Source organism: Camelina sativa, chromosome 3, assembly GCF_000633955.1.
Source record: "Camelina sativa cultivar DH55 chromosome 3, Cs, whole genome shotgun sequence".
In the NCBI taxonomy this organism is placed as follows: domain Eukaryota; kingdom Viridiplantae; phylum Streptophyta; class Magnoliopsida; order Brassicales; family Brassicaceae; genus Camelina; species Camelina sativa.
The window spans coordinates 1,244,593-1,270,704 of record NC_025687.1 but is presented as its reverse complement, the minus strand read 5'-3'; the positions used below and the strand labels follow the sequence as shown (position 1 = coordinate 1,270,704).

The window sequence follows — 26,112 nt, the reverse complement described above, 5'->3', positions numbered from 1 at the left end:
GATTTGTTTTAGTCAACGTAAATGTTAGATTAAAAATTAGTTGGATTTTAAAAAGATTTTGATACCAATTTTAGTCATTCAAATATTTGATTTGTATTTGACTGCTTACTTTGTTTTGTTTGAATTTATTCAAAATGATTTGATTGTAACCGTGATTAAAAAAATAAGGTCGTTTGTTAAGCCTAAAAAAATCATATATGGATATAAATTCAAAAACTTATCAGAATAATCTTTGATTGTGTGTTTAAACAGAATAACTTTAATAATAATTAATGAAAGATATTTTTCTTTATGAAGATCCTATTATTGGAAATGAATTATGAAACAATGAAGGAAAAAGTAATCACCAATACACATAACTGAATAAAGTTCAGAGTTGTGATCGTTTAAGCGAGATAATTAGCAGATAATAAGTTGCCAAATACAGCTTGTACAGTGTACTAATGTAAGAGGTATTTTTACATACTATACTAATATAGATTTTATGGAATACTTTAATTTACTTGACGCACACGATAGCACGATGTCTTTTGACAAAAAAACTAACTTAAATTATTAATACAAAATGGTTAACTATAGAGGAAGGATGCCGACATCTTCATTGGATGTGGTGCTGCCACTGTTGTATTGCACCGGAATTATCCGGTCATGGGATTATAATAAAGATATTGTTGATATAACGTTTAATTGATACATATTAAATGACAAGCAAAGAATACTTGGAAGTAGTTGGAAGATGGTTAACCAAAATATTTATACAGTTCAAAATATTTGGTTAAAGATTCTCAACTTAATATGATTAGTGAAGATAAATGTCCAGAGAATCTCATCTCATTTGATGGCTAGACGCAAAAGAATATTCAAGGAAAAAGGAAAAGCTAATACTCAACTACTTGATGATAAGATATAGACAAGCGCAATTCATATATGGGATTCAAGAAAAAAAAGGCTTAGCAATAAGCGTCAAAAACTATAAAAAAGGAAATTATAATTAAAAGGTTAAATGATTCGTTTTTATTTTTCTTGTCGGCTAAGATAAGCGTAGAGGCGCACTCTATGACTAACCTAAAAAAAAAGAAGATTTTGATTACCTTCTTAAACAGATTTTATTGCAATAAAACAATGGCATAAACAGAAAATGCGTATCTTGGTTAATTTCTTAATTTGGAGAGGAGAAAAAGAGTAAGTATATGATATTAATGGAAATTATAATACTTTTGATCTCTCAGTTCACGCAGTTTCCATGTCTGGTCTCTTGTGGGATTACCAATAAACAAAACGACACTTAAGCGCGTGTACTCCACTACGATCCTCGAAACAAACGAGTGTAAAACACGCTCTTCGACATGAGAGTATGATTCACGTGAACTAAATCTATTTCCCTTCAAATCTGAAGACTTTAACACATTTTCTTCTTTCTTGCATCTTTTGGGACAAATCTCACAAATCCACGGATATTTCAATTCCCACGATAAAGATTAAAAAAAAAAGAAGCAGTAATAATCTCTGAATCGGATAGATCTCTCTCTCTCTCGCTGATGATGGATCCAACAGAGTCACCAAGAACATCGAATGGCTCTTCTTCTTTGTCTCCACCAAGATCGTACCTTATCTTTATGCGGATCATGAGCAAGAGACGGACATGGGTTTGTCTCTTTGTAGCTGTCTACGCTATTCTCTTGTCTTCCTCTTGGAACTTTCTCACATCTGTACTTAGCTGGTACAAGCTCCAGTACACCTCATCTCCGTCGCCGTCGCGGTTACCGGCGGTTTACGCTTCTGTGGTGTTGGGAGCTGTGTTTGGAGCCATGTCCATGGTTGCGGCGGCTGCGGTTGCGGTTCCGGCGGTTATGGTGATTTGGATATCGGTGGTTGTGTTGCTCGCGTTTTTTGGGAAATCGAGAAGAGTTTTGGTTGTTGAAGCTCGCAAGATTACAAGAGAAGTGTTTGGATTTGTCTTTAAGGTTCTTTTGAAAGAAGGCAATGCTGTTGCTGCTGTTTGTGCTGTTTTGGGTTATTTTATTCTTATCAGAAAAGATTTTGATTCGATTTAGGGTTTCTTATTTTGTGATTTTGGGAATTTTTTTTTTCTTTTTTAATCTGGAAATTTATTATGATCGAAACTCTTGTCTTCTGCTTTCTCTTTTTTTTTTTTAACAACTTCTTGCTAATGTAGCAATGTATAATGTACATTTTTTATAAACATAGTTCAGTTCACTATCATTAGTAGTTCTTGAAATCGTCTCAAATTATTAAAATTTAGAAGCAATTGTTCTATATCCAGTGTTTGGGGTTCATGGTTTTTCTTTTTGGTAAAACCATAACAGAAATCTAAAACTGAACCAACAAAATATCCTTGTAACAACAATTGAACAAACTACATTTCAATGGGGCAAAAGACCAAAAGACATAATCAAATACTCTTTAGAAGTCTTTACTCTTTAGAAGTCTCTGGTCTTATTATATCTCGGTGGTCGAGGTCCCACAATGAATGATTTTGTCTATAGAGGCAAAAGAAGCAAGGAGTGTTTGAACTTTGAAGCTTAATCAACACAATCTCTCACTAACTATGTTTGATTTATGGGATGAAATTTTTGCGTGAAAATCATGATCACGGAGGAGGACGACTCTCTGTTTCACTTGTTACTTCATAACATGATTCAAAACACCTACTCTACTCGCTGATAAAGGCATTAATTCTTTTATTTTATACATATAATAGTCAACTAACGATAATATATATTTTGATCTTCTTTTTTTTTCCGCAAGAGTTTATATCATTATATGATACAAATTCTTTGAGGTTCATCAACAAGAACTTGTATGATGATGATGATAAGTGGTTGACTGGTTGTGCTATTTTAGTAGTCACCTAATAAGTTGCAAATCGAGTACCGGCCATATATATTCATCGTGTTGTTTGGAAGAAGAATAAATTTAATTTATTAGAATGGGTAATTTGAATAGGCATGAGGCTTTAACAACATTAAGGCCCAATGGGCTTAGAGTTGTAGTTTAATTATTTATTTAGATAAAATATTAGCTCTAACTATAATTTAAGAAGATCAAAATCAGTATGCTTTCTTCTATCTCACATTTTCTTAATATCCTTTTCATATCTTCTTTCTGACTTTATTTTTCTGGGTACTATTACATTTGGGGATGAAAGAAAATCTCAGGAATTGAATCTATAGTTTGTGTTATCTTGCTTGTAAGTTCTAACATTCATCGCCATTAATTAAACTTGATACACAAGTATCCCAACCTCTAAAATACTAATCATAGGTTTACATTATTGTTGCTTCATCCAACCCAAGGTAGTTATGTTTATGAAACAATTATTTTTTCCAACAAAGTATTTGTTATGAAAAATTTAAGCATTAATTGTGATAAAATAAAATTTTATATTGACAATTTTCAAGGATTTTTATTTTTATGAAAACTACTCATTTTCCTTAAATTCCAAAATTAAATTCAGGTTAGTTTTTTTTAGGATAAGCGGAATTTCAAACTTTGTTTTTAACAATAATTATCAGTTGACTTTTTACATCACTTTTACAATCTTACCTACTAAATTGTAGTGTATCAGTTTTACAATTCCAATATCTTGGTCTAACAGTAAAATTAGTAGTAATCACTTGAAAGGTATAACAAAATTGACATATTCAAAAAAATGGGTTTATAATCTTGTACAAGATGTGATCATATACATATGTAAATTGTTTTACATTAGAGAACTAGAGTTAATAAAAACATATGATTGCTTTGTTATTTGAAAATAAATTAGGCAGGGGGCTCCGGACATCATGAGAAATGGAAGTTTTTTCAATAAAAGAAAATATTTCAGCCGAATTTATTAGTGAGAAGCTCGATTTCTCATCTGTAGCCATCTCTTTTGACGTTGGTGATAATAAATTCCAGTCACTTAAGAAGGTTAGTAACAAATAAAATTAGGCTGTCCTTGATTAATGAAAATAAAGTATCTCTCACTCTGCTATTGATTAATTTACAATGTGTAATTTAATAACTCTACTCCACCAAATTATTTCAAGAAATCTACCAAGTCAAGAGTTTATAGGCAGCATATGGGTATAAGCATCATCTCACATGGTCCTAGTTGTAGGAATGATCATAAACTGTTTTTCCTCATCCATAACTGCTGGGGAGAAAATTGGGGAGTGAATGGTTACGGCCGCATCTTCGACGACAACTCAGGAGTTACTGTGGTTCATCCATGATTTCATTGTGGTTGATCAAGAGTCTTAAACATTGTTGTGCTTTTCTTGGTGGAAAGTCGAAAACTATCCCTTTTGTGAATCTACTACTTTTGTTGCTCATTTCTTTTGTCTTTTAGTTTTCTCAAGATATTGCTTGCTAGTAGGATCTGACAAAATCATTTTCTTTTCTTTCAGTATATTTGATGTTTGAGGTTTCTGTTTTTAACACATAGATTAAGAAGCTATTTTAGTATAAAAAACATCATTTTATTATTTACTTAACATAATTCAACAAAAAAACGAGAACAAATCAATGATAAATAAAACGTAAAAAAAAAAATGTACATAGTAAATGTTGCATACCTGCATAGAGAAGTAGTAATAATTTGTGTATAAAAAGGTGAGAACATCATTTAATTTCAAGAAGGAAAAAATCTCGAAAACAGAAGGAGTAATTTCTTTGAAACAAACAGTTAAAATTAAAAGACCTGAAATATTAATCAGTGTTTTCTCAGTTGTCAACCAAAAAGGACTTTGTTTGTATGAGACTATATATGACCGTATATGAAAAGCATTTGTTTGTTCAAAAGTTCCAAGGAATTGATCTCACTACAAGTTTACAACCTTTTCCGAGGTTATCAAAATAATTTATAAGACCTTGATTGGAAGAGCATATGAATTAGTTTTTTTAATTTTATCATCCAATCAATATCTATTAGGAGAGTATATAAGAGAGCATTTAGAAACTACAGATGCTCTCATTTGAAGCATTTGCCAAGCATTTCTCTACAAAAAAAAAAAAGTATTTGCCAAGCATTTAACTAATATTAATATATATTAAAATAATTTTAATTGTTATAAGATAATATATATGAGAAACTTATTAATGTTATTATTTAAAATAAATTTAATAATTTATTTAATATATTATAATATATTATTTTTTTATTTTAGTTTAATGTGTTATATTATATATATTTTAACCATTACTTAACATGACAAAAAATAAATAAGAGTTCGAATATAAAGATGTTGTAAACTTGTAATTAGGATACAAATATAAGTAGAAAAAACAAAAGGAATATGAATATTACATATACAACCCCCATTTTCCTTTCATATTGATTATTGATATTGAATAAATATATTTTTAATTGTGTAGTGATCAAGAAAAGCGAGAAAAAAAAATGAACTACATTAAAAGCACACTAAATATTCTAAAACTAAGGAAAGCACACTAAATACATGTGAGGGTCTGATCCCTTTTATACATCTTTTATGATAAACTCAAATCTAAATTAAGGAAATATATAAACACTAAATATTCTAATCCTAATCATTTCCAATATCAAATAATTATCATTAAAATAAACTTACAAATCTAATGGATCCAAATCCATAAACATCCACCTAAAGCCCATCATATGCTGCATCAACCGGCGATTAATGCTCCGGTTATCTGATCGCAGAATCTCGGTACTTGGCCGCAAATTGGCAACCAACCTTACCTGCGTTTGCGTTTTCTCCCACTTGTGCCACCGCCACTGCCGCTGATAAGCTCGACGTCAGCAGCATCGTCACCATCTTTACGGTTAATATAACATTTACATAAAAGTTCATTAAACAACATACTTTTATCGAAGTTAAGCTATAAACAGAGAACATTAGAAGTTGTCTGAATCAATCTAATCATGCATGGTTCTAACAAATTCTACATTGTATTAGTATGTTTATGATAAATAATAATAATTATTATACCTAACATTTATTTTCGAGAATTAATGTGATTGGGCTTCTTACGTTTATAAAAATAACATTAAAAATGTAAAAAATAACATTAGAATGCCATTATAATTACTACAAAAAAATGATATAATCATTAAGGATAATTAAGACAATTTAATTAGAGTAGACAAAATATTAGTTTATTAAATTCTTTGCAAAAAAAGAAAGATTTAGAAATATCTATTTGGTTAAACAGCTAAGATTTTTACTGATATAATTATCATAAATATAATCTGATTTTATACAGTTTTTTAGGGCGACAATAAAAAGTAAAACAAAAAATAAAAAAATCAGATATTTTTTAAAGATTATAAAGAACAAAATAACAGATCAAATTATGTTAAATTTTTTCCAAATAAAGTGTTCAGCCCACTGTTTACTGTGGGTTAGTAACTAGTATAATGTATTTTTGATAACATTAGCTAAAAGAGAAAAAAAAAAAAAAAGTTACTAGCATAGAGAGTATAGAGATAAATTACCAAGTCCAACACAACTACGAACTTCCACAATAAACTCTCTTTAGGTAAAAAGAGAACGAGAAAGCTATAAACGCTCACAATCGCGTTTGCAATCACGAAGTACCTGCGATAGACGCACACATGCATGCATAAGCATGTACATACTTATAAAAATCCTCGTTAAACACGCCAAATAGGAAAAACTTACTTGAACGCAGCCAAATCGCTATACTTGGCTACTAGGGATAGGACAAAGAAGGAAGACCTTTCACGGCTAGTGATCATTGCGATAACCGCTCCTAATGCGGCACAAAATGCCGCAAATCGCAGTACCAACCCACCCAATCTCTGTGTTAACTTCACCATCAATTTAGTTTTTTCTTCTTTTTTTTTTTGGGATATCTATAGAGTTTTAAACTGTGAAATTTAACAATGGAAGAGAAAAGGAGAGAGAGAGATAAAGACAATGTAAGAAAACAAAGTCACGAAATATAAACCATAGTAAAATGAATATGATATTGGAGTGTTGGATGGGTTTGTTTCAACTGTCTCCACCGGTCATGCAAGATTTATTTATTTTTGTGTTTAAGAGATTTATAAAGCAAAATAAAATATCAAATGTGAATCAACTAACATGAACAAATTAATTTCCTAGTGAAACAACACCATTGACATTTTTCAAGCTTATAAAACTCAATTTTGATTTTACAAAAGGATAATTCTTCATTTGATGACATAATAAAAATACCAAAATTTCTGTTTTGAAGCAGCGGCGTTGTCCTAACTTAGGTGTACCCTCTCTGGGTTTTGTCTGTAATTGCTGTTTCAACTTCTAATGATCCCGATTACAGAAAATGGTTCAGAAAATGTTACAAAACTTCTGTGTTTGCTTCAACCATTAGAACATACTTGACCAATGACGTGATCTTCGTATATGATGTTTTAAAATCTCAGCCACAAATGTGTCCCGACTAGTTTTGTTGTTAGCAAATGCTGATGGTGTTTCTGCCTTTACGAGTTATGGATCTTCCCATTCTTAAGCGACGTCCTGTTAGAGAGTCCAGTAATATGACCAAACCTTCCTCGACCGCATCAGCTTGTTTGTCTAACTCATAGCTGCTTAACTGTGGGAGAAGGCTAAGCTCGGTTAGGAGTCCAATTGCTGCTGCAGCCGTGCAGGTCCGGTCCCATGTATTAGCATAGGAAATTATATATCTCTGTATGTTATTTAGGAAACATCTTAACTAGCCTCCAACGGCTATATTCCTCTCCACTCTGTATATAATCTTTGTCCAATAATACTCTGAAAGCATCGATTGAGATTATACCTAATCTGATATGGTATCAGAGCTTTTGCTCTAATTACCTAATCTAAAAAAAAAAAAAAAAATTATCTCCGCCACCTCTCTTCTACCTTTCGTACACCTTCTTTTCTTCGATCTCTCCTTCTTCCTCTGTTTCCTTTCTCCTTTTCATCTCTGTTTCTTCATTCCTCTGTTCTCATACATCAATGGCTTCTAATACACCAGCCACTACGGCTCCACCGACTGCAAGTCTCACTCAGATCCGCGCCCACATCCCCATCATTCTTGACATGAACAAGATGAACTACGATTCGTGGCGCATCCTTTTTCAAACTCACTTTTTCAGTTTCTCTCTCACCGGTCATCTCGATGGCACCTCTCCTCCCACTGAACCGACAGACACAGTCTGGAAACAACTCGACAACACCGTCAAGATGTGGATCTACGATACTATTTCTGAATCCCTTTTAACCTCGGTTCTCAAAACAGAGTGTTCTGCTCGCGAAGTCTGGCTCATGCTCGAAAACCTGTTTCGGGACAACAAGGAGGCTCGCGCCATACAATTGGAAAACGAACTCCGTAACTTCACGATCGGTGATCTCGCCGCCCATGACTATTGTCAAAAACTGAAGTCCATCTCTGATACGCTCGCCAATGTGAACTCTCCGATCACTGACCGCGCTTTAGTCATGCATCTTCTCAACGGCCTTAGTTCCAAATTTGATAACATCATCAATGTTATCAAACATCGTTCACCCCCCTGTTCTTTTGGTGAGGCTCGATCCATGCTCATCAACGAAGAAGACAGACTCAAGACCAAGCGACAAACACTTCCCAACAACGATGACAATGCTTCGTCTCCTCAGGTCCTTCTTGTTTCCTCTCAACAACAATATGATCAGCCTCGCTCTACACCCTCAAACCAGCAATTTCAATACAGTCGAGGTGGAGGTCGCAACAACAGAGGCAACCGCGGTGGAGGTCATGGAAACAAAGGTCGTAGCAACAACCCTAATTACAACAGTGGCAACTGGGGCTCTGGAAATCAACCATGGACCTGGCCCAATCAGCCTCAATGGTCCACTCCGCCTCAATGGCCCATTTATCCACAATGGCCTACAATCCCTCTAGTGGCCCAACTCTTCTCAGCCTCCTTCACCCTACGGTCCATCTCCTCAACAGCCTCGTTTTCACGCCGGTCCTAAACCACCACAACCATCACAAGGTATTCTCAGTCATGCACCATCTCCAACCGGTTCCGCATATCTCACGACCACACACCCAACAACTGCTTCTCCGTCGAACGCCGACTCATTCCCACTACTCTCGCTCACGCTTTCAACACAATGACCTTCCCGGATCCTAACGACGCTGGCTGGTATATGGACACCGCTGCTACTGCTCATCTCACATCCCAACCAGGTACACTCTCTTCCTTATCCCTGTCGTCTAAGATTCCTCTTCCTTTGGTCATTGTTGGTAACGGCTCTGTCATCCCTGCTACCTCTTCTGGTCACTCATTCATCTCGTCTCCTTATCGTCCTCTCCTTCTCAACAATGTTTTTGTTTGTCCAAAAATTTTAAAAAATCTCATCTCTGTTCGTCAATTTACTATTGACAATTCTTGTTCTGTTGAATTTGATCCGTTTGGTTTTCTTGTTAAGGATCTTCATTCCCGAGTGCCTCTCATCCGATGTGATATCCCAGGTCCCCTATACTCCGTCTCATCACCCTCTTCTCCTCCCTCTCATGAAGCCCTTCTCACCTCTACTTCCGCTTCAACTTGGCATCGTCGCTTAGGTCACCCTGCCACCTCTGTTTTTCGCAATTTATTTTCTTCTCGTTTATTTGATTGTTCAAACAATGATATTTCTTCTTTATGTCATGCTTGCCAAACTGGAAAACACATTCGTCAACCGTTTTATACTTCTACTTCTATTGTTTCTTCTCCTTTTGAAATAATTCATTCTGATATATGGACATCCCCTGTTATCAAGTACTATGTTATTTTCTTAGACCAATTTTCTCATTTCATATGGATTTATCCCCTTCGTTACAAAAGTGAGGTCTTTGCTAAATTTTTACATTTTTTTAATTTTGTTAAAACTCATTTTCAAACCCCCATTAAAGCTTTTCAATGTGATAATGGTGGGGAATTTAACAATCGTCAAATTCTGGATTTTTTTTCTTCTAATGGTATTCAACCTCGATTCTCTTGCCCATATACCTCCCAACAAAACGGTCGTGCTGAACGCACCCTTCGAACGATTAACAACCTGGTCCATGTTCTTCTCTTTCAAGCTAATATGCCAAACACCTATTGGGTTGAAGCTTTAAACATGGCTGCTCATCTTTTTAACATTCTTCCTTCAAGTGCTATAAACAATAAAATTCCTTTCACTAGCGTTTTTAACAAACCTGCTCGTTATGATCATCTTCGTGTCTTCGGTTGTTTATGTTACCCCAATCTTCTTCCCACCACCGCCAACAAGCTCTCACCCCGCTCCACTAAATGTGTATTTCTTGGATATCCGTCTCATCATCGTGGTTATCGGTGCCTTGACCTTTCCTCCCGCCGCATAATCATTTCTCGTCATGTAGTCTTTGATGAATCCACTTTTCTAGTTCTCCTTATCGAGCTCGTCTCTTCCTACTCCCGCTTCTCACTCATTACCTCTTTTACCACCACAGTCTTCTCTTCTCCCTCTCTCCACTATATCTTCTACTCCAAGCATCACTGTCTCGTCCCCTGCTGTTTCACGACCTACTTCTCTTCCTTCTTTGGTGTTACAACCTCCTATACCGACCTCTCTTGTTCTATCAAACACACCTCCCCCTTCTCCATCTTCCCCTCCTACTCCCGATCACTCTCCCTCTCCATCTCCTCCTCCACCTGCGCCTCCGTCAATCGAACCTGAACCTCTACCTCCTCCGCCCCAACCTCATCAAATGCAAACTCGAAGCAAAAGCGACATCAATAAGCCCAAACAAATATTCTCTCTTCACACTGATCTCATTTCTCCCCTTCCTCTATCCCACATTCAAGCTCTCAAAGATCCTCATTGGACCAATGCAATGCAAAATGAATATGATTCGCAAATGTCTGTTGGCACATGGACCTTAGTTCCAAGGCCACCTAACACTAATGTCGTTCGCTCTATGTGGTTGTTTAGACACAAATTTAATGCAGATGGCTCTCTCTCTCGCTACAAGGCTCGGCTCGTTGCCAACGGTAGTCACAACAAATTGGTGTTGATTGTGACGAGACGTTCAGCCCCGTTGTTAAACCCGTAACAATTCGAACCGTGCTTCACCGAGCCCTTGAAAAAGATTGGCCTATCCACCAATTAGATGTCAAAAATGCATTCCTACATGGCAATCTAGAAGAAACTGTCTACATGCATCAACCAGCGGGCTTTATTGATCCAGCAAAACCAAATCATGTTTGTCTTCTCCAAAAAATCTTTATATGGTCTCAAGCAATCTCCTCGAGCTTGGTTCCAACGTTTTGCACACTACGCCATCAAGGTCGGATTCAAAAACAGTAGAAGTGACGCTTCCCTCTTTGTTTTACGGCAAGGCTCATCGATTGCGTATCTTCTTCTCTACATAGATGATATCATTCTCACGGCTTCGTCACCCACTCTCCTCAGGTCAATTCTCTCCTCACTCAACTCTGAGTTTGCGATGACCGATATGGGATTACTTCACTATTTTCTTGGTATATATGTTCGCAGGGACACTCACGGCATGATGTTGCAAAAACAAAATTATACCGCATATATCTTACATCGAGCCAAAATGTCAAACTGCAACCCTTGTACCACTCTCGTTGATACATCCGCCAAACTCGAAGCAGGTGTTGGCCCACCAGTTGCAGATCCAACCTTATATCGAAGCCTCGCCGGAGCCTTACAATATCTAACCATCACACGCCCCGACATTGCCTATGCGGTCCAGCAACTATGTCTTTTTATGCATGATCCTCGAGAGCCACACCTTAAAGCAATGAAGCGTGTTCTTCGCTACCTTAAAGGAACCATCTCTCAAGGCCTACGCTTGTCAAAATCAACGACCTCAACTCTCACGGCATACACTGATGCGGATTGGGCCGGATGCCCAAACACAAGACGTTCCACATCTGGTTTTTGCATTTTTCTCGGCGACAACCTTATCTCTTGGTCCTCCAAACGACAAGTGACGTTCTCTCGCTCTAGTGCTGAAGCCGAATACAGAGGTGTTGCGAATGTTGTAGCTGAGACCATATGGATCCGCAATCTTCTTCTCGAACTCGACTGTCCTCTATCTACGGCCACACTCGTCTATTGTGACAATGTGAGTGCAGTCTACCTCTCCACCAACCCCATACAACACCAGCGCAAAAAACATATCGAGCTTGACATTCTGTTTGTCCGAGAGCGAGTTGCACTAGGACAAGTCCGAGTCTTCCATGTACCTTCATCCCATCAATATGCGGATATCTTCACAAAGGGACTACCTGCCCCTTTATTCAATGCCTTCAAGTCCAGCCTTCAGGTTACACACTCATAACGTTTCGACTGCGGGAGGGTATTAGCATAGGAAATTATATATCTCTGTATGTTATTTAGGAAACATCTTAACTAGCCTCCAACGGCTATATTCCTCTCCACTCTGTATGTAATCTTTGTCCAATAATACTCTGAAAGCATCGATTGAGATTATACCTAATCTAATACCATGATGGTTGTGGCCTGTACGTTTAAAGATCAAATGAGGAAGAAGAGCACTATTTTGGCAGAGAGAGATTGGACCAGGAACATGAGTAAATATAGAGGTTTGAGACTATATTTACCGGAGCTTGTGCATTGCGGATGCACCAGCTGCAAGAGATATACAAGGAAGATCTTCATCTCCCCATACTGACTTTGCGTGATCCTACATATGAGTTTCAGCAAATATCTTTTCGTTAAGCAAGTTCTTTAGAGAAAGGAAAAAAAGATGAAATCCATGTGAGAAATGATCCGCCCTGTACCTTTAAACGCTTGAGCATTGCAGCAGAATTGTTCCACGTGCCATCAAGCAAAATGAAATGCAGAGTTTTATCCTCATCTGTCTGGGAAATATACAAAGTGTAGAGTCTTTCAGTCTATATCCTTACACAACCTAATGTAAGAATTTTTCTGTTTGAAATAAGCAACGATAGAAGAACAGAGAGCCTATAGTCAAAAACATTGCAATCTTTACCATGGATGATGATCCAGGATTCTCTGAAGCCGAACTACCAAAAGTGTCTTTAACCGAGAAAGTAACTTCAACGGACTCGGTTTTTTCCTGAGCATCCATCAGAACAAATATACAAGACTTTAGCAAAACAACTAAAGATTTTGAGTGACATCTTTTAAAGTTTAAACAACTAAGACTAGATCTTGATGAATGAAACACCTGCACGCTTGAATTCATTCCACATGATCTCTTCGTCTTCAGCGATTCCAAAGACGCAGAGTGTAGCGGATTGGACGCCAAATATCTGCCACAATAACTTGCCCGTGTTGTTCTGGCGTAGAAAATCCTGCCAACAGCTAAACAGCTTATCAGTCCATAGGAGTTGGGGACTGGTACAGATTCAATTGGAATAGCCGAGACTGGCTGGTGCAATACTGACCCTAGGATGCATATAAAGCCAAAAACGTATCTGTTTCCACAAAACCACACGGCTTGATATATGAACACATGCAGTCCTCCATAGCAAGCCAACACTGCATATATTCAGAAAATGTCTCGTCTCTTAGGTATTGAGTTCATGGCAAATACAGCAATTCAAGAAACAGTAAATGGAATTACCTTCTGGCATAAATAACCCCTGGCTCCCAAGCAGCCGGCAAGCAACTTGTCGAGCAGAAAAGAAACGGAACTTTTTCTCCGGGTCATCTAATGTAGCCCTGTGTTTCTTATCTTCATATGCACCAAAGGGTCCCTGTGATAGTTAGTTGCACATAAGTAGACGTATTATAACATTTAAGAGCTCAAAGATCAACCCAAATCATATCAACCAGGAAGAAACCAGTAGCATTCCACAACAAGACGATATAATCATTATACTCGTAGAGCCTCAGAAGATACCACAGCTCAAGTCACTATAGCAAGATCCTCATAAATGAATAACCTCACTCTTAACATTTAAGAGCTCAAAGTGCAACCCAAATCACATCAACCAGGAAGAAACCAGTAGCATTCCACAAAAAAGACGATATAATCATTATACTCATAGAGCTTCAGAAGTACCACAGAAGAAAGAACAAACGAAAGAAGATACCACAGCTCAAGTCACTATAGCAAGATCCTCAGAAATGAGTATCTAAGTATAACGAGTATCTAAGTAGCATTCCACAACAAGACGATAGAATCATTATACTCGTAGAGCTTCAGAAGATACCACAGCTAAAATCAGTATAGCAAGATCCTCAGAAATGAGTAATGTCATACCTAAACAACATAAGCATAAACGATTCAAAAGGAAACAAACATGGAGGTTTCATACATGGTCACCGGCAATTACTTGTAACTTGCCACCATTTCCACCAAACTCTATAGGAGAATCCAATTTGCACTCCAGAACTTTCAAATCATTCACAATCTGTTTGACCGCCGCTGGGAATGGAGACACCGGACCCCATCTCCGCCACTCCTCTACCGAGATGATTCTCCGAGTGTACGGCGGCGGATACGGCAGTGAAATAGTAGAGACGGAGAGAAATCGAGAACGACGGATGCTCCGGCGAAATAACGCATCGTTGGGTAACAATAATCTAATTTTACGGGTAATTGAATAATAATGGGCTTTTATTAATATGCCTATTATCAAATGTCCCAGGACCCAGTTTATAAAGAAGAACATACTATCGTTTTCCAAAGCCTAAATAATGGGAAGTGGAAGCAGGCAGAAAATCTATGTTTGAGAGTTTATTTTTTTTTAAACTAATGTATATGTCTTAATCTTCTTTTTCTACTAAGTTAAAAACAAGTTATAAGAGTCTTAATACCAGGTTGTATGATCAAATTTAACTATTCAGGCTTGAGGATGATAAAAAACAAAAGTTATAAACTACAAATCTTTGATGATTATATCAACAACATATAATATTTATGGTCCGTTTTAAGTTCAGCTTAGGAGAAAAATTCATCATTTGACCAAAAGTAAAAAAAAAAAAATAAGTAACCAAGTACAAGTACTATTACTATAAGCAAGTAACCAAGTATATATATAGTACAAAAATAGACCAAAAATAGGTAAAAAATAAAGAGATAAAAAGAGCAAATTGATTTTTTTTTTTTTTTTTTTTATATATGTCATTTGTTGGGACGAGGGAAGTGAGGGGGCGAGGCTAAAATGCCACAAACTGAAGAAAAAAAATCTGGCATGCCTATTTAATGTGAATGCCACAAAAATTATGAGATTACAAAATTACCTTTAATGAAATCAAAGACGAATAGTACAACTAAAATAGATTAATACAACTAAAACAACTTAGAGAAAAATTGGATAACTGGTATAATACAACAACTAAGACAATTGGTACAACTGAGATATAATATTATAATGAGTACAACTGATAAAGAATACAACAACCAGTACAACTAATATAAAACAGTACAACTAGTACAAATGATATATACAACGGGCGTACAACTAATAAAGAATACGTAAACAACTAATATATAAAAGTACAACTAGTACAAATGATATATACAATGGGTACAACTGTAATCAAAACCACTTATAATTCTAAACCTTAACGTCGCCGTCGTTGCCGATTCTGTACCATCAACCTTCCATTACTTCTCTCCATCACTTCTCTCCATCGCTTCTCTGTCGTTGAACCCAGATTTTAACCTCTCCACGGTTTCCTCCGCTGTCATCTGTTTCTATCTCCGATGGCAAAAAGAAACGATATGTAATCCCGATCTTCATCGGATTTGAAGCCAACACAAATACATCAGTTCTCTTTGCGCAGATTCAACACCATCAACGACTGAAATCTCTAACAGTTTTCTTCACTCTTTTGTCTGATTCTACATCCATCTCTTTCTCTCGATTTCGTCAGTTTTTTTTTTCTAGATCTGAGATTTTGTTTTACGTTATCAACAAAGGAACAAAATATTAGATATAATGTTAGATGGGTTTTTGGTTTTTTCAATAAATTTTAATTAAAAAAAAGTAAAATAATTAAAAAATATTACTATGGCATTCTAGCATTTTTATTTCGAGATTATGGCATTCTGGACATTGTTCCGGGAAGTGAAAATAAATCAAGCCAAAAACTGCATTAGTATATCGAACCCGAACTAGATTAATAGGGAAAATCAATATTCTTGTTTTAGTAATTAAAATATAACTGTATCATAAAGCATAAACCCCCAGAAATAACAGAAAAAAAAAAGGTCAAATGAATTATTATTAAACTTAAATAAAAACAAAGACATATCCAATCAGAAAATTCTAACTGAATTTCAGACTAGAATAATACCCTCATTATTAAAAAAATCTGCAGAAAAACGTCAATCAAAATTCATGTGGAACATTAACATAACGTAACATACCATATTATCGAAGTGTAAATTTTCACACACGAATATGTTTAAATACGTACGAGATCATTCTAATATGATTGCCTTACTCTTTTTCAACTTTGAATTGAGTCAATTAATTTCTCTATCAGTAATTCTCCGCTGGCTTCATTATTTGATTTTTGTCTTGTTTTGATAACTTTATTGTACCAGAACTTTCAGTTCATTTACAGATTATTCGTTAAGTAGTACTCAATTTGGCAGTCGGAGCAGAATTAATTCTCAAAATTTGAGTTTGCAATTTGTTATAAATAACCCAGCTCCGCGGTTCAGTGCTGGCATTGGGATCTATATAATTGATTTAAAAAAAAAAAAACTTTAGAAATTCAGTTTTAATGGTATCATCAGTTTTCTCAGTAAAGCTGAGCCACCAACCCTAGAATCTTTTGCCCTCGTCCAAATCAATTATATATATGTGTCCCTCCAAAATTGACTATTTATAATCATACCCCTCGCATCACTTGTTTATATTTTTGTTTTTACTGTCTTTCTTTATTTTTCGTTTTTCTTAATTTTTGTATGTTGTGTTGACCAGACTTTAAAACAAGTTGTATCTAACACGCAAAACGTTTTTAAGGTACACATCCAGATACAAAAATGGAAACAAAGCAGCAATAAGACATCGTGATTCGTCAATTTAATATCCGTTGGTCTGTGATAGCAAAAAGCCAAAAAAAATATTGTTAAACCAAAAAAAAATAGTAGTATATGTTGCAGTTTTACCCATTTCAGAGATTTGTATTGATTGCTAGCTAGAAACAAAAATATGTCATTATCATATCAGCTTATTCATTTTTTTTACCTCGACGAATCAACACAGTACATGTTGCTCTTTCAAAAGAATATTATAATAGCAGTTGTAAACTTGTAATTTGATCTTTTGAAATCCCAGTCTCGATGCATCCATCCTGCTGCTACAAAGGTCACGCCTTGTCATCTCGAGCTTCGCCGCCAAAAAAATTATTCTCTCTCCCTCTCTTTATTTCAAAATCAAGTCTCTATCAAACCCTAACTCTAGGGCCCTAGGCACCTCTGCTCGCAGGCTATTTACCAAAATGCCATTATATATTACTTTTTGTCACAAATTGTCTTATATATTAGAGATTCTCATTATGATATTGCATTTTTGCTGATGTGATTTTTCTAATCGTGCATAAAAACAAAGTTTAACTATTTCCCATTATTCCATATGACAAACTTTATTTTCTCTCAGAGTTTGTAAACTAACCTCTTTTCCATTACTAATTCAGTCTTAAAAGTTGCAAGGGTTAATTTGAAATGTTAGAATGTAACATACGTTGGGAATGGTTTATTAGTTCCTCATATATTAGCTAAAGAAGGGTTCTTATCCACAAAGTGAATTTTTACATATAAGTTTTAGCTCAGTTTCAATTATTTTCGAAAAGTGATCGTCTTACTTATGTAATTAGGTCCAGTAAAGAACATGGATGATAGTATTAAGCCCACCAACACCACGAACAAAAATATCAATTAATATTTTGTAATTTTTAGTAGAAAATGTGAAAAAGATTCTGATTAGTATTTACTAATTAAATTCCACTTCAAGTTAAAGCTTTCAACCATTCTTTCATTTTTGTGTGCTGGATACTTTCTGTATAATGTGTCAATAATGTGTCAACACATGCAATATGTTACCAACGCACAAAGTAAAAAATATCGCTAGTCTCTGTTATAATTTATTTCTCCTTTGTTTAGTTAAGTTCAGTCAGTTTTTTTATTTTCCAGACGAGATTAAACATTCCTATCAATATCTATAGATGATCCATGAGGATGAGGTAAAATGTTATTTAGAACAGGGAAAGAAACTATAGCTCAATTCTTACCATTTCGATAGGAAGGAATATACTAATTAAAAATTGCAACACCTTCCACTCAGTTTCGTTTATCCATCAAAAATGAATCTTGCATATATATATATCCAGAAATTACAACAGCTGGTAATTATAATCACATGGTAAGTGTTGATTTAAATTGGGGAAAAACCACAAAAAAAAAAAGAAGAAGAAGGAATTGTTGACGTTGGATATAATTTGAACTATATACGCGTTTACAAGAAATGAACAATATTACAAATGGTTAAGTGAGTCATAATTAGTGGTCATAAACATTGTCAAAGCACGTAAGACTTGTTTGAAAGAGAGTCTAAAATTTTGACAATTTTCTTTGTCTGCTTTGAAAAGGTTTTTCAAACTACCTTAAAGTTTCTGATGGAGAAAGTGGAAATGTCACATCTGACAAGCAAACCCCTAACCCTATATATGCACCTCTACATTTAAGCTATTTACATAAATGCCATATATACAAAATGCTAGTATGATAAGAAAATTTGCATATAAGAGGGTGCTTTGAATGTCTTTTCACTTTTTCAGAGTTATATAACATATTAAAATTTGAGGAACAAGTCAATAAATAACAAAAGAAGACAATGGTGTAGGAATTTATGGAGTATATATTGAAGATCATGGTCCATGCTATATAAGTTTTGATGATGTTGCTGGGTCATTAACTATGATAAAAATTGCAACAATTTGTCCCTCGTAAAAATTGGTATATATATATATATATATATGTATGATGTATCACAAAAGTTAGTCTGCTTTTTCAATACCTCTATATTGAAACCGTGTCCGTACGTACATAATTCTTTCTATTTATTTCTTTATTTATTTATTCTTTGATCGATTTTTTTTGTTTCTATTAACTTTAAGAGTAGTACAAAAGTAAACCTAAAAGGTGAACCAAAATCAGATAACCCCAAGCATATATGGAGAGAGAAATGGCGGTAGATAAACAGAATCAAATATACTTCGATGTTAAGTTACAAATTAATTTAATTATGTGTAATAATTCCTTCAGTTAGTTTCTTTAAAAAAAAAAAAAATCAATTTACATAGATGCTTTGAATTTACAGTAATTTTATATTGTTACATTTGTTCTATACAAAAATAAAAAAATAAGAATTTAAATAAAGATGTTGTAATTAAAGGGTTACATAAATATATATAATGGAATTGCTTGCCAGCCAATCTCGTGTCTTACTGTGAGATACATCATACATGTAAAAGAGTAACAATATAATTAAAAGAGCCTAAAGAAAAATACAAAAAGAAAATATGATTATTACGTATACAATTAAAGCCGACCCATGCATTTCTTCTGTTTTATGTTCCGTCTACTTTTTTTGTCAGGGATATTTCACAGAGGTTATAGACTTCTCTCCATGGCATCTACAAACAAATTGGAAGGATATGCACATACATAGACTTTATACCATAGTACATGATAAACTTTCGTCACATATAATTACAAGTTAGTCCCTTCATATACAAATAGACACATGTTACTATAAAAGTGGTGTGGTAATGTGGTATCAAACCACCAAGTGAGTGAGGTTGGTGTATGGTTAAATTGATAAGTATCATTTCATTTTTAAAAGAGTATATATATAGCCAGCCATAAACATATCAACTATATACCACCGTAAATTAATGCATGAGGCTTTAGGTAAAACAAAAACTAGTGTTAATTAGTTTTGTTTATCAATTAAGCAATCGAAAATACACAATACTAAACAAAACAAAAAAGTAAAGTAAGAGAGAGAGAGAGAGAGAGAGAGATGTTTGTTTTTGTTGATCGAGTACTGTGAGTCGATGGATCATCAAGTAAATGGAGCCCACATAGATATTTTGCCCTACTCAAGCAAGAAATGATATTTCTTTTTAAAATAATTAATCCCAATATGCTTTTTGTTTGTTCCTTTATATAACTAAGCCCCCTTCTCTGAGAGTTCTTTTCTCCGCCCTCAACCCTCATTACTTTTCTCCACCCAAAAGGATACCAGAGATAAACTGGGTTTGTTTCTTTTCTTTGAAACTTTTTTTTTTTTTTTTTTAAATTTATGTTTTTCTTCTTGTAGTGTGTGTTGTTTGCTCATCATAGCGTATATAGATGATGTGTTTGATCGGATTCTAGGGGATAACATTTCTTTATTTTTGTTTTGAACCTTTCAATAGATCAAGTTTAGAAACAAGCTAAGAACAAGTTTTTTTTCTGAGATTTTAGTTAGCTGAGTTCTTCTCTCCCTCAATCCTCATTTACTTTTTTCTCCGGTACCAAATAAGTTCTTTGAGAACTGGGTTTTTTTTCTTTTCTTCGTGTGTGGTTTGTTTGCTCAAAGTGTACGTATGTGTACAGATGATGTGTTTCTTTGGAAAACCTTTCAATGATGAGTTTAGAAACAAGAACAACTTTTTTTTTTGAGATTTCCTTCATCTAAGTTCTTTTCTTTGGAAAACCTTTCAATGATGAGTTTAGAAACAAGAACAGCTTTTTTTTTTGAGATTTCCTTCATCTGATAGTATTACTTGAGAAACTGGGTTTTGTTTTTAAATTTCTTGCTCTCTTCTTGTGTGTTTTGTTTGCTCATGGCGTATGTAGATGCAGATGTGTTTGATCGGTTTCTATGGATAACATTTCTTCATTTTTTTTGTTTTTAATATTAAGTACTTAAGAAACGAAAACAACTTTTTTTCTGGAAATTTTATTTATCTGAGTTCTTCTCTCCCTCAGTCCTCATTACTTTTCTCCGGCGTGGTACCAATTAAGTTATTTGAGAAACTGGTTTTTTTCTTTAATTTCTTTGAAACCGACTTTATTTTTCTTCGTGTGTGTGCTTTTTGTTTGCTCAAAGTGTATATGTATAGATGATGTGTATGACCCTGTTTCTATGGAAATCGTTTTCGTAAACCTTCAATAATACGTTTGTAAACACAAACAAAACTTCATTTTGTTTGAGCCTTTCAATGACAAGTTTAATTAGAAACAAGAATGAGTTTTTTAAATAATTATTCAGCTGATCGAGTTCCTTTCTCCAGTACCAAATAGGGTTATGACATGAGAAACTGGTTTTTCTAATTAGTGTTTGTGTGTTTTTATATTTATTTTTAATTTGGATCAACGTGTATATATATAGATGATGTGTTTGATCGGTTTAATATAGAAACATTTCTTCAGTTTTTTAACCCTTCCATAATTTTCTTCCTTGTTAATTTTTACAAAACAATTTGTGTGCGCCCCGCTCTGATGTTGCTTCTTTTTTTTGGTGGAAAATGACTGAAATTTGTTAATTTTGCAGGAAATATGGGTAAGAATGACCTAGGCGGCAAACCAAGAACGCCTAAATTACCCAACTACAGCTAGCTTCATGTGTTAAAACGTAAGGAACAACAGAATTACGCAACAGTTTTCTACATTGTTCATGTTTTGTCAGTATGAAGATTCAAGTTTGGGATGGCAGATTTATGACTTACCAATGCCAATCCCACGGTATGGTGCAAGAACACCAAGCGTCATTAAATAAAAAAACTGTCTTTACTCCTTTTAAATAAGAGAAATTTCTTTAAATACCATTAAAAAAGTTTTTTTTTTCAAAAATACCACATTTTAGTTTTTTTTTTTTCAAAAAAATTACAAAAGTTTATTTTTCCAAAATTACCATAAACACAAAAAAAAAATGAATTTTAAGGATGTAGAATTTTTTTTTTTTATGTTTGGTTGACAAATTTAGTTTTAGGAGTAGGGTTTAATATTTATAATTTAGGAATTAGTTTTTAGTATTAGAACTTTAATTCAACTATATGGTATCTTTGGAAAAAATACATTTTAGTGGTACTTTCAGAAGAAAAAAAAAACTAAATTGTGATATTTTTGAAATAAAAATATATTTTACTGGTATTTATAACAATTGACTTTTAAATAATTAATCACCCAGTCATTATAAACCTTACAGAGACAGACATAAGTAGAGTTCTAAATTATAAAAATATGAAATCTTCGAGAAGGTTAATTATTTCAGCAGAAAAAAACAACTACTTAATCCACCTGGCCTGGGGCATTGGGAGCGCTCAACGACACCATCAATCTGCAATTAGAGAAAAGATGAAACACATATCATTCATTCGAGGAATTGTTTTAGATTATAAGAATCAGATGACAAAAATCAAAACAGAGGAGTAAACAAAAAAATCAAAGCCGCATATGATTCAACAAAATATATATATGTATTTAAAGCGTACGTAGGTTTCGGCAATTAGAAAATATTTCAAGAAATGATAAATCGGGATATAATAATATACTATCAAATTAGGAACAAAACAAAGAGAAAGGCAAGCAAGTTTGCAGCATTATTACACCTTTTTTAAGAGCTGAAGAAGGTCTGCAAAAGATGGGATGAATATTTCTTTGCCATGGCTTACGCTCAGCCTTGGCTTGATACTCAACAAGTTCCCCTTGAGGAGACTCCTTAGCCATGAAAGTAATATAAGCTTTGATACTAGTGGCAAGATTGTCCACGGCCCTCACGATACGATCAAGCGTAACAGTCTTTTTCTGTTATAATAAGAATTCACAAAATTAAGATAAATGACTTGAAGATTGATAACACTAACACTAACTAACTAACTAAAAAACGAGACAGACCAGACAGAGTAGAAAGAAAGTAACCTCAACTTGGTTGTATTTGGCAATAGCGACATTGGCCATAATCTCCATGTAGTCACGCCCCGTGAGGGGCTCCACGTAGTGGGCATCGAGATCGACACCGCGTAATCCTCCATGACGACGATGAAGAGATTTAGGAATCATATCGTCATCCACCTTAAAACCCTGCAATAACCCCCACACAATAAACAAGATTGAAGCTTATTTATTTATTACCAACATAAATCCAAAGATGATCCAAGTGCCTAACGAAACAGGGAATTATGGGTGAGAGAGAAGGAAGCAAAAACCTGGCTCTCGTGATAATGGCGTGCGTATCGACGAAACTCAAATTCCTTTTCATCCGCGGGAGGCTCCTCAGGCGACTCGTAGTCTGAGCCATCGAAACTATCGAAACCCCAAACCTGGTCATCGCTTTCACTGTTACTCTCCTCCTCACCTTTCCCGCTTTCTTCTTCTTCTTCTTCTTCTTCGTCCGCCGGTAAAATTGTTTCGGCCTTGCGTTTTTGGCCACAAAGCGAAGACAGATCCGTGAAAGATGCATCCATGGTTTGCATCACCTCGGGCTCGGTGCTTAAACAGAGATCCATGGACATTGAGAGAGATTCAAAAAAAAAAAAACCCTAACTAGATTGGTTCGATTTTTTTTTGTCGATTTCAATTTCTCAGGACGGACACACATATACTAACAATTTCTAATTCGCCCCCTCCTAACTTCACCTATTTACGATATTGCCATCGTCCTCCCTATATTCGGTTTAACCCACATAGTTGGTTTACTATAATTTTATCGGTTGAATTATAGTAAACCAAACGACGGCCTAAGTTAAGAAAGACTTATCTATATTATTATTTTTGGAAGCAGTTTTGTCAAAGTAGTCTCAAAGGTATTTACAACGAATGCCATTATTATTAAAACATTTTTAAAAAGAGTTAAAATATAAAATAAAAATATGCAAGGTCCTCACAATTAAGTCTATCAGGATTACGGATTTTAGCAAGGTACATTTGCGGTTGGCGCGTTGTCCCGAAACTACAAATATATGATTAAAATAAATATATTATATATAAGTAATATTTTTACATAGTTATGAATATATAATATGTGAAATATGTGATAATGTGAGAAAATTTATTGCATACCAATTAAAATATTTACAAAATATCAATATTATAAGTTATTTTATAATTTGTTTTTTTCTTTGCCACTAAATTTTTAAAGAGTAATTAATATAAAATTTAGGTCGAGGACATGCTTAAACATAACTTTAACAGCCGCGGTCTTAGCGGGTTGACCCGCTGGGGTCCAAAAAAAAAAGAATGTGAACCAACCTGTTTGACACCTCTATATAAATAATTTATAAACAAACAGGTACAACTTAATAATATAAAAGGATATTAACACTATAAATTAATTTAGAACACAAATAAATTATTTTGTTGTATACCGCAGATTAAATCATAGAATTAACAATCAAAATACAACTATACAATCTTAAACATCAAATAAAACATATAAAACTAATTTATAATTACATTTTGAAATTTAATGATTTTAGTCAAATAAATAATTCTGCGGTGTACTGCGGGTTAAAATCTAGTATACCTTATTTTTGCTTGCAAGTAGGACTGACACAACAATTTTTCATTCCTTATTTTTTTGTTTCAGTATACATTTTGTTTAAGGTTTCTGTAGTTTATTTTACACAAAGATTAAGAAACTATTTTTTTACAAAAACATCATTTTGTTGTTTACTTAACATAACTCAACTAAAAAAAAACTGAGAACAAACCAATGATCAATATAGCATAAAAAAAAAAAAAAGAAGGTACATTAATGTTGCATACCTGCGTAGAGAAGTAGTAATAATTTGTGTATAAAAAGTGAGAACATCACTTAAGTTCAAGAAGAAAAATATCTCCAAAACGGAAGGAGTAATTTGTTTTAAACAAACAGTTAAAAGAGACGTGAAATGTTAGACTTTGTTTGTATGAGACTATGACTATGACTCTATGAAATATCATTATATCAAAAGCTGTATTTGCTTTCCCAAGGTTCCAAGGAATTGATCCGTAGTTACCAAAATAATTAAAATAAGATTGGTGATCGTATTGAATAATAGTTCGTCTTATCAGCTTTATTAATCACATTTCACATTGTCACTTTGTTATTTACTGTCCGTGGAAAAATAACATTGGCAGGTTGAATTTATCAACCATTAAGTTGGCTTAAACTAAATAAATAATTCAATTTCTCTAGTAGACACTACGTTGTATGACATGCATAAATGCATATATAAGAAATACTTTTAATTGACTATGTATAATACTAGATTCACAAGTAGAGGCAGAGAGAAAATGCATAATTAATTGACTATGCATATAAAGGTCTTACTCATTTTCTTGTTTTATAATTTAACCCATACATATAACTACAAACAAACCTTACTTACACAACATAACTAAATCGAGTTCTCATCATAAGGTTTTTTTTAATCGGAAACTGGTAAAGCGCACGGGCGGAGACCATCAATCTGCAATTATAAAAGGAGAAACACACATAATCATTCGAGGAATTGTATCGACTAAAAGAATCAGATGACAATAAACAGAAGCAATACACAAAATGATTCTCCCACATATACCACCTCTGATCAATTGTTACTCATGTCGAGTTCGGCTGATGCATTTAATACTGTGCTTTGAAATTTGAATATTCCCCTCTACACGCAATATTAAAACAATTAACCTTTCCCATTAGACAAACTTTTATTTCTCTTAGATTTTGTCTTTACTAGGTGCTTCCCCACGCAACGCGTGGGTTGTGGTGTAGTTGACACTTTCTTGTTTTTTTGGTCTATTTCTTTTTCTCTTTTGTATTATTTCGTTTTAATTAGGCATAAATGGGCTTCGCAGTCACTTGTATTAATACACTATATGTTTATATCATTTCGTTTAGATGTGTACAATTGTTGCGTTTATTTTTTATGAATTATGAGGATGTTGTTTCTTGCTTTTGAAGATCCAATCTTATCATTGACTGATATTGTTCCCAATACATTTATTGTATTTTAGATTTCTGATTAACTGCTTATGTAAACCCTTCATACGTTGATGTTGCAATAATAAGTTATTTTTTAAAAGTAATTATTTTCCGTGTAAGTGATTATGTTTGTATGTCCATGTTTTGGTCTAATATCAATAAGATCGTTTATGTTTTTC

At 34.2% G+C, this 26,112-nt stretch overlaps 3 protein-coding genes and 1 pseudogene across 4 annotated transcripts; 1 reads left to right on the top strand and 3 right to left on the bottom strand.

Moving 5' to 3' along the window:
- Positions 1,245-2,229, top strand: LOC104761113. Its single transcript, XM_010484149.2, has one exon. It carries the CDS (start codon positions 1,539-1,541, stop codon positions 2,052-2,054), a length of 516 nt encoding a protein of 171 aa, XP_010482451.1. The 5' UTR covers positions 1,245-1,538; the 3' UTR covers positions 2,055-2,229.
- LOC104761103 lies at positions 5,327-7,061 on the bottom strand (annotated as a pseudogene).
- Positions 7,218-14,609, bottom strand: LOC104778548. Its single transcript, XM_019243074.1, has 9 exons — positions 14,303-14,609; positions 13,588-13,720; positions 13,409-13,502; positions 13,189-13,315; positions 12,991-13,077; positions 12,779-12,859; positions 12,599-12,681; positions 12,486-12,497; positions 7,218-7,651 (listed from the first exon to the last, which is right to left on the bottom strand). The coding sequence occupies exons 2-9, from the start codon at positions 13,595-13,597 to the stop codon at positions 7,444-7,446; spliced, it is 702 nt and encodes a 233-aa protein (XP_019098619.1). The 5' UTR covers positions 13,598-13,720; positions 14,303-14,609; the 3' UTR covers positions 7,218-7,443.
- Positions 22,134-23,543, bottom strand: LOC104761066. 2 transcript variants are annotated; one of them, XM_010484106.2, is made up of 4 exons: positions 23,181-23,543; positions 22,894-23,055; positions 22,584-22,779; positions 22,134-22,312 (listed from the first exon to the last, which is right to left on the bottom strand). In XM_010484106.2, exons 1-4 carry the CDS (start codon positions 23,484-23,486, stop codon positions 22,308-22,310), a joined length of 669 nt encoding a protein of 222 aa, XP_010482408.1. In that variant the 5' UTR covers positions 23,487-23,543; the 3' UTR covers positions 22,134-22,307. The 2 variants fall into 2 exon arrangements, with proteins under 2 accessions (XP_010482408.1, XP_010482393.1); XM_010484091.2 differs by lacking the exon at positions 22,134-22,312 and having other exon boundaries at positions 22,527-22,779.

Coding starts and splice junctions, on each gene's coding strand:
- LOC104761113 (XM_010484149.2), top strand. CDS start 1,539: ATGATGGATCCAACAGAGTCACCAAGAACATCGAATGGCTCTTCTTCT.
- LOC104778548 (XM_019243074.1), bottom strand. Junction 13,316..13,408: donor GGCTTTATATGCATCCTAGG/GTCAGTATTGCA, acceptor AGCTGTTGGCAG/GATTTTCTACGCCAGAACAA. Junction 12,860..12,990: donor ATCCTGGATCATCATCCATG/GTAAAGATTGCA, acceptor TATATTTCCCAG/ACAGATGAGGATAAAACTCT.
- LOC104761066 (XM_010484091.2), bottom strand. CDS start 23,486: ATGTCCATGGATCTCTGTTTAAGCACCGAGCCCGAGGTGATGCAAACC. Junction 23,056..23,180: donor GCCATTATCACGAGAGCCAG/GTTTTTGCTTCC, acceptor GGGTTATTGCAG/GGTTTTAAGGTGGATGACGA. Junction 22,780..22,893: donor CCAAATACAACCAAGTTGAG/GTTACTTTCTTT, acceptor TTATTATAACAG/AAAAAGACTGTTACGCTTGA.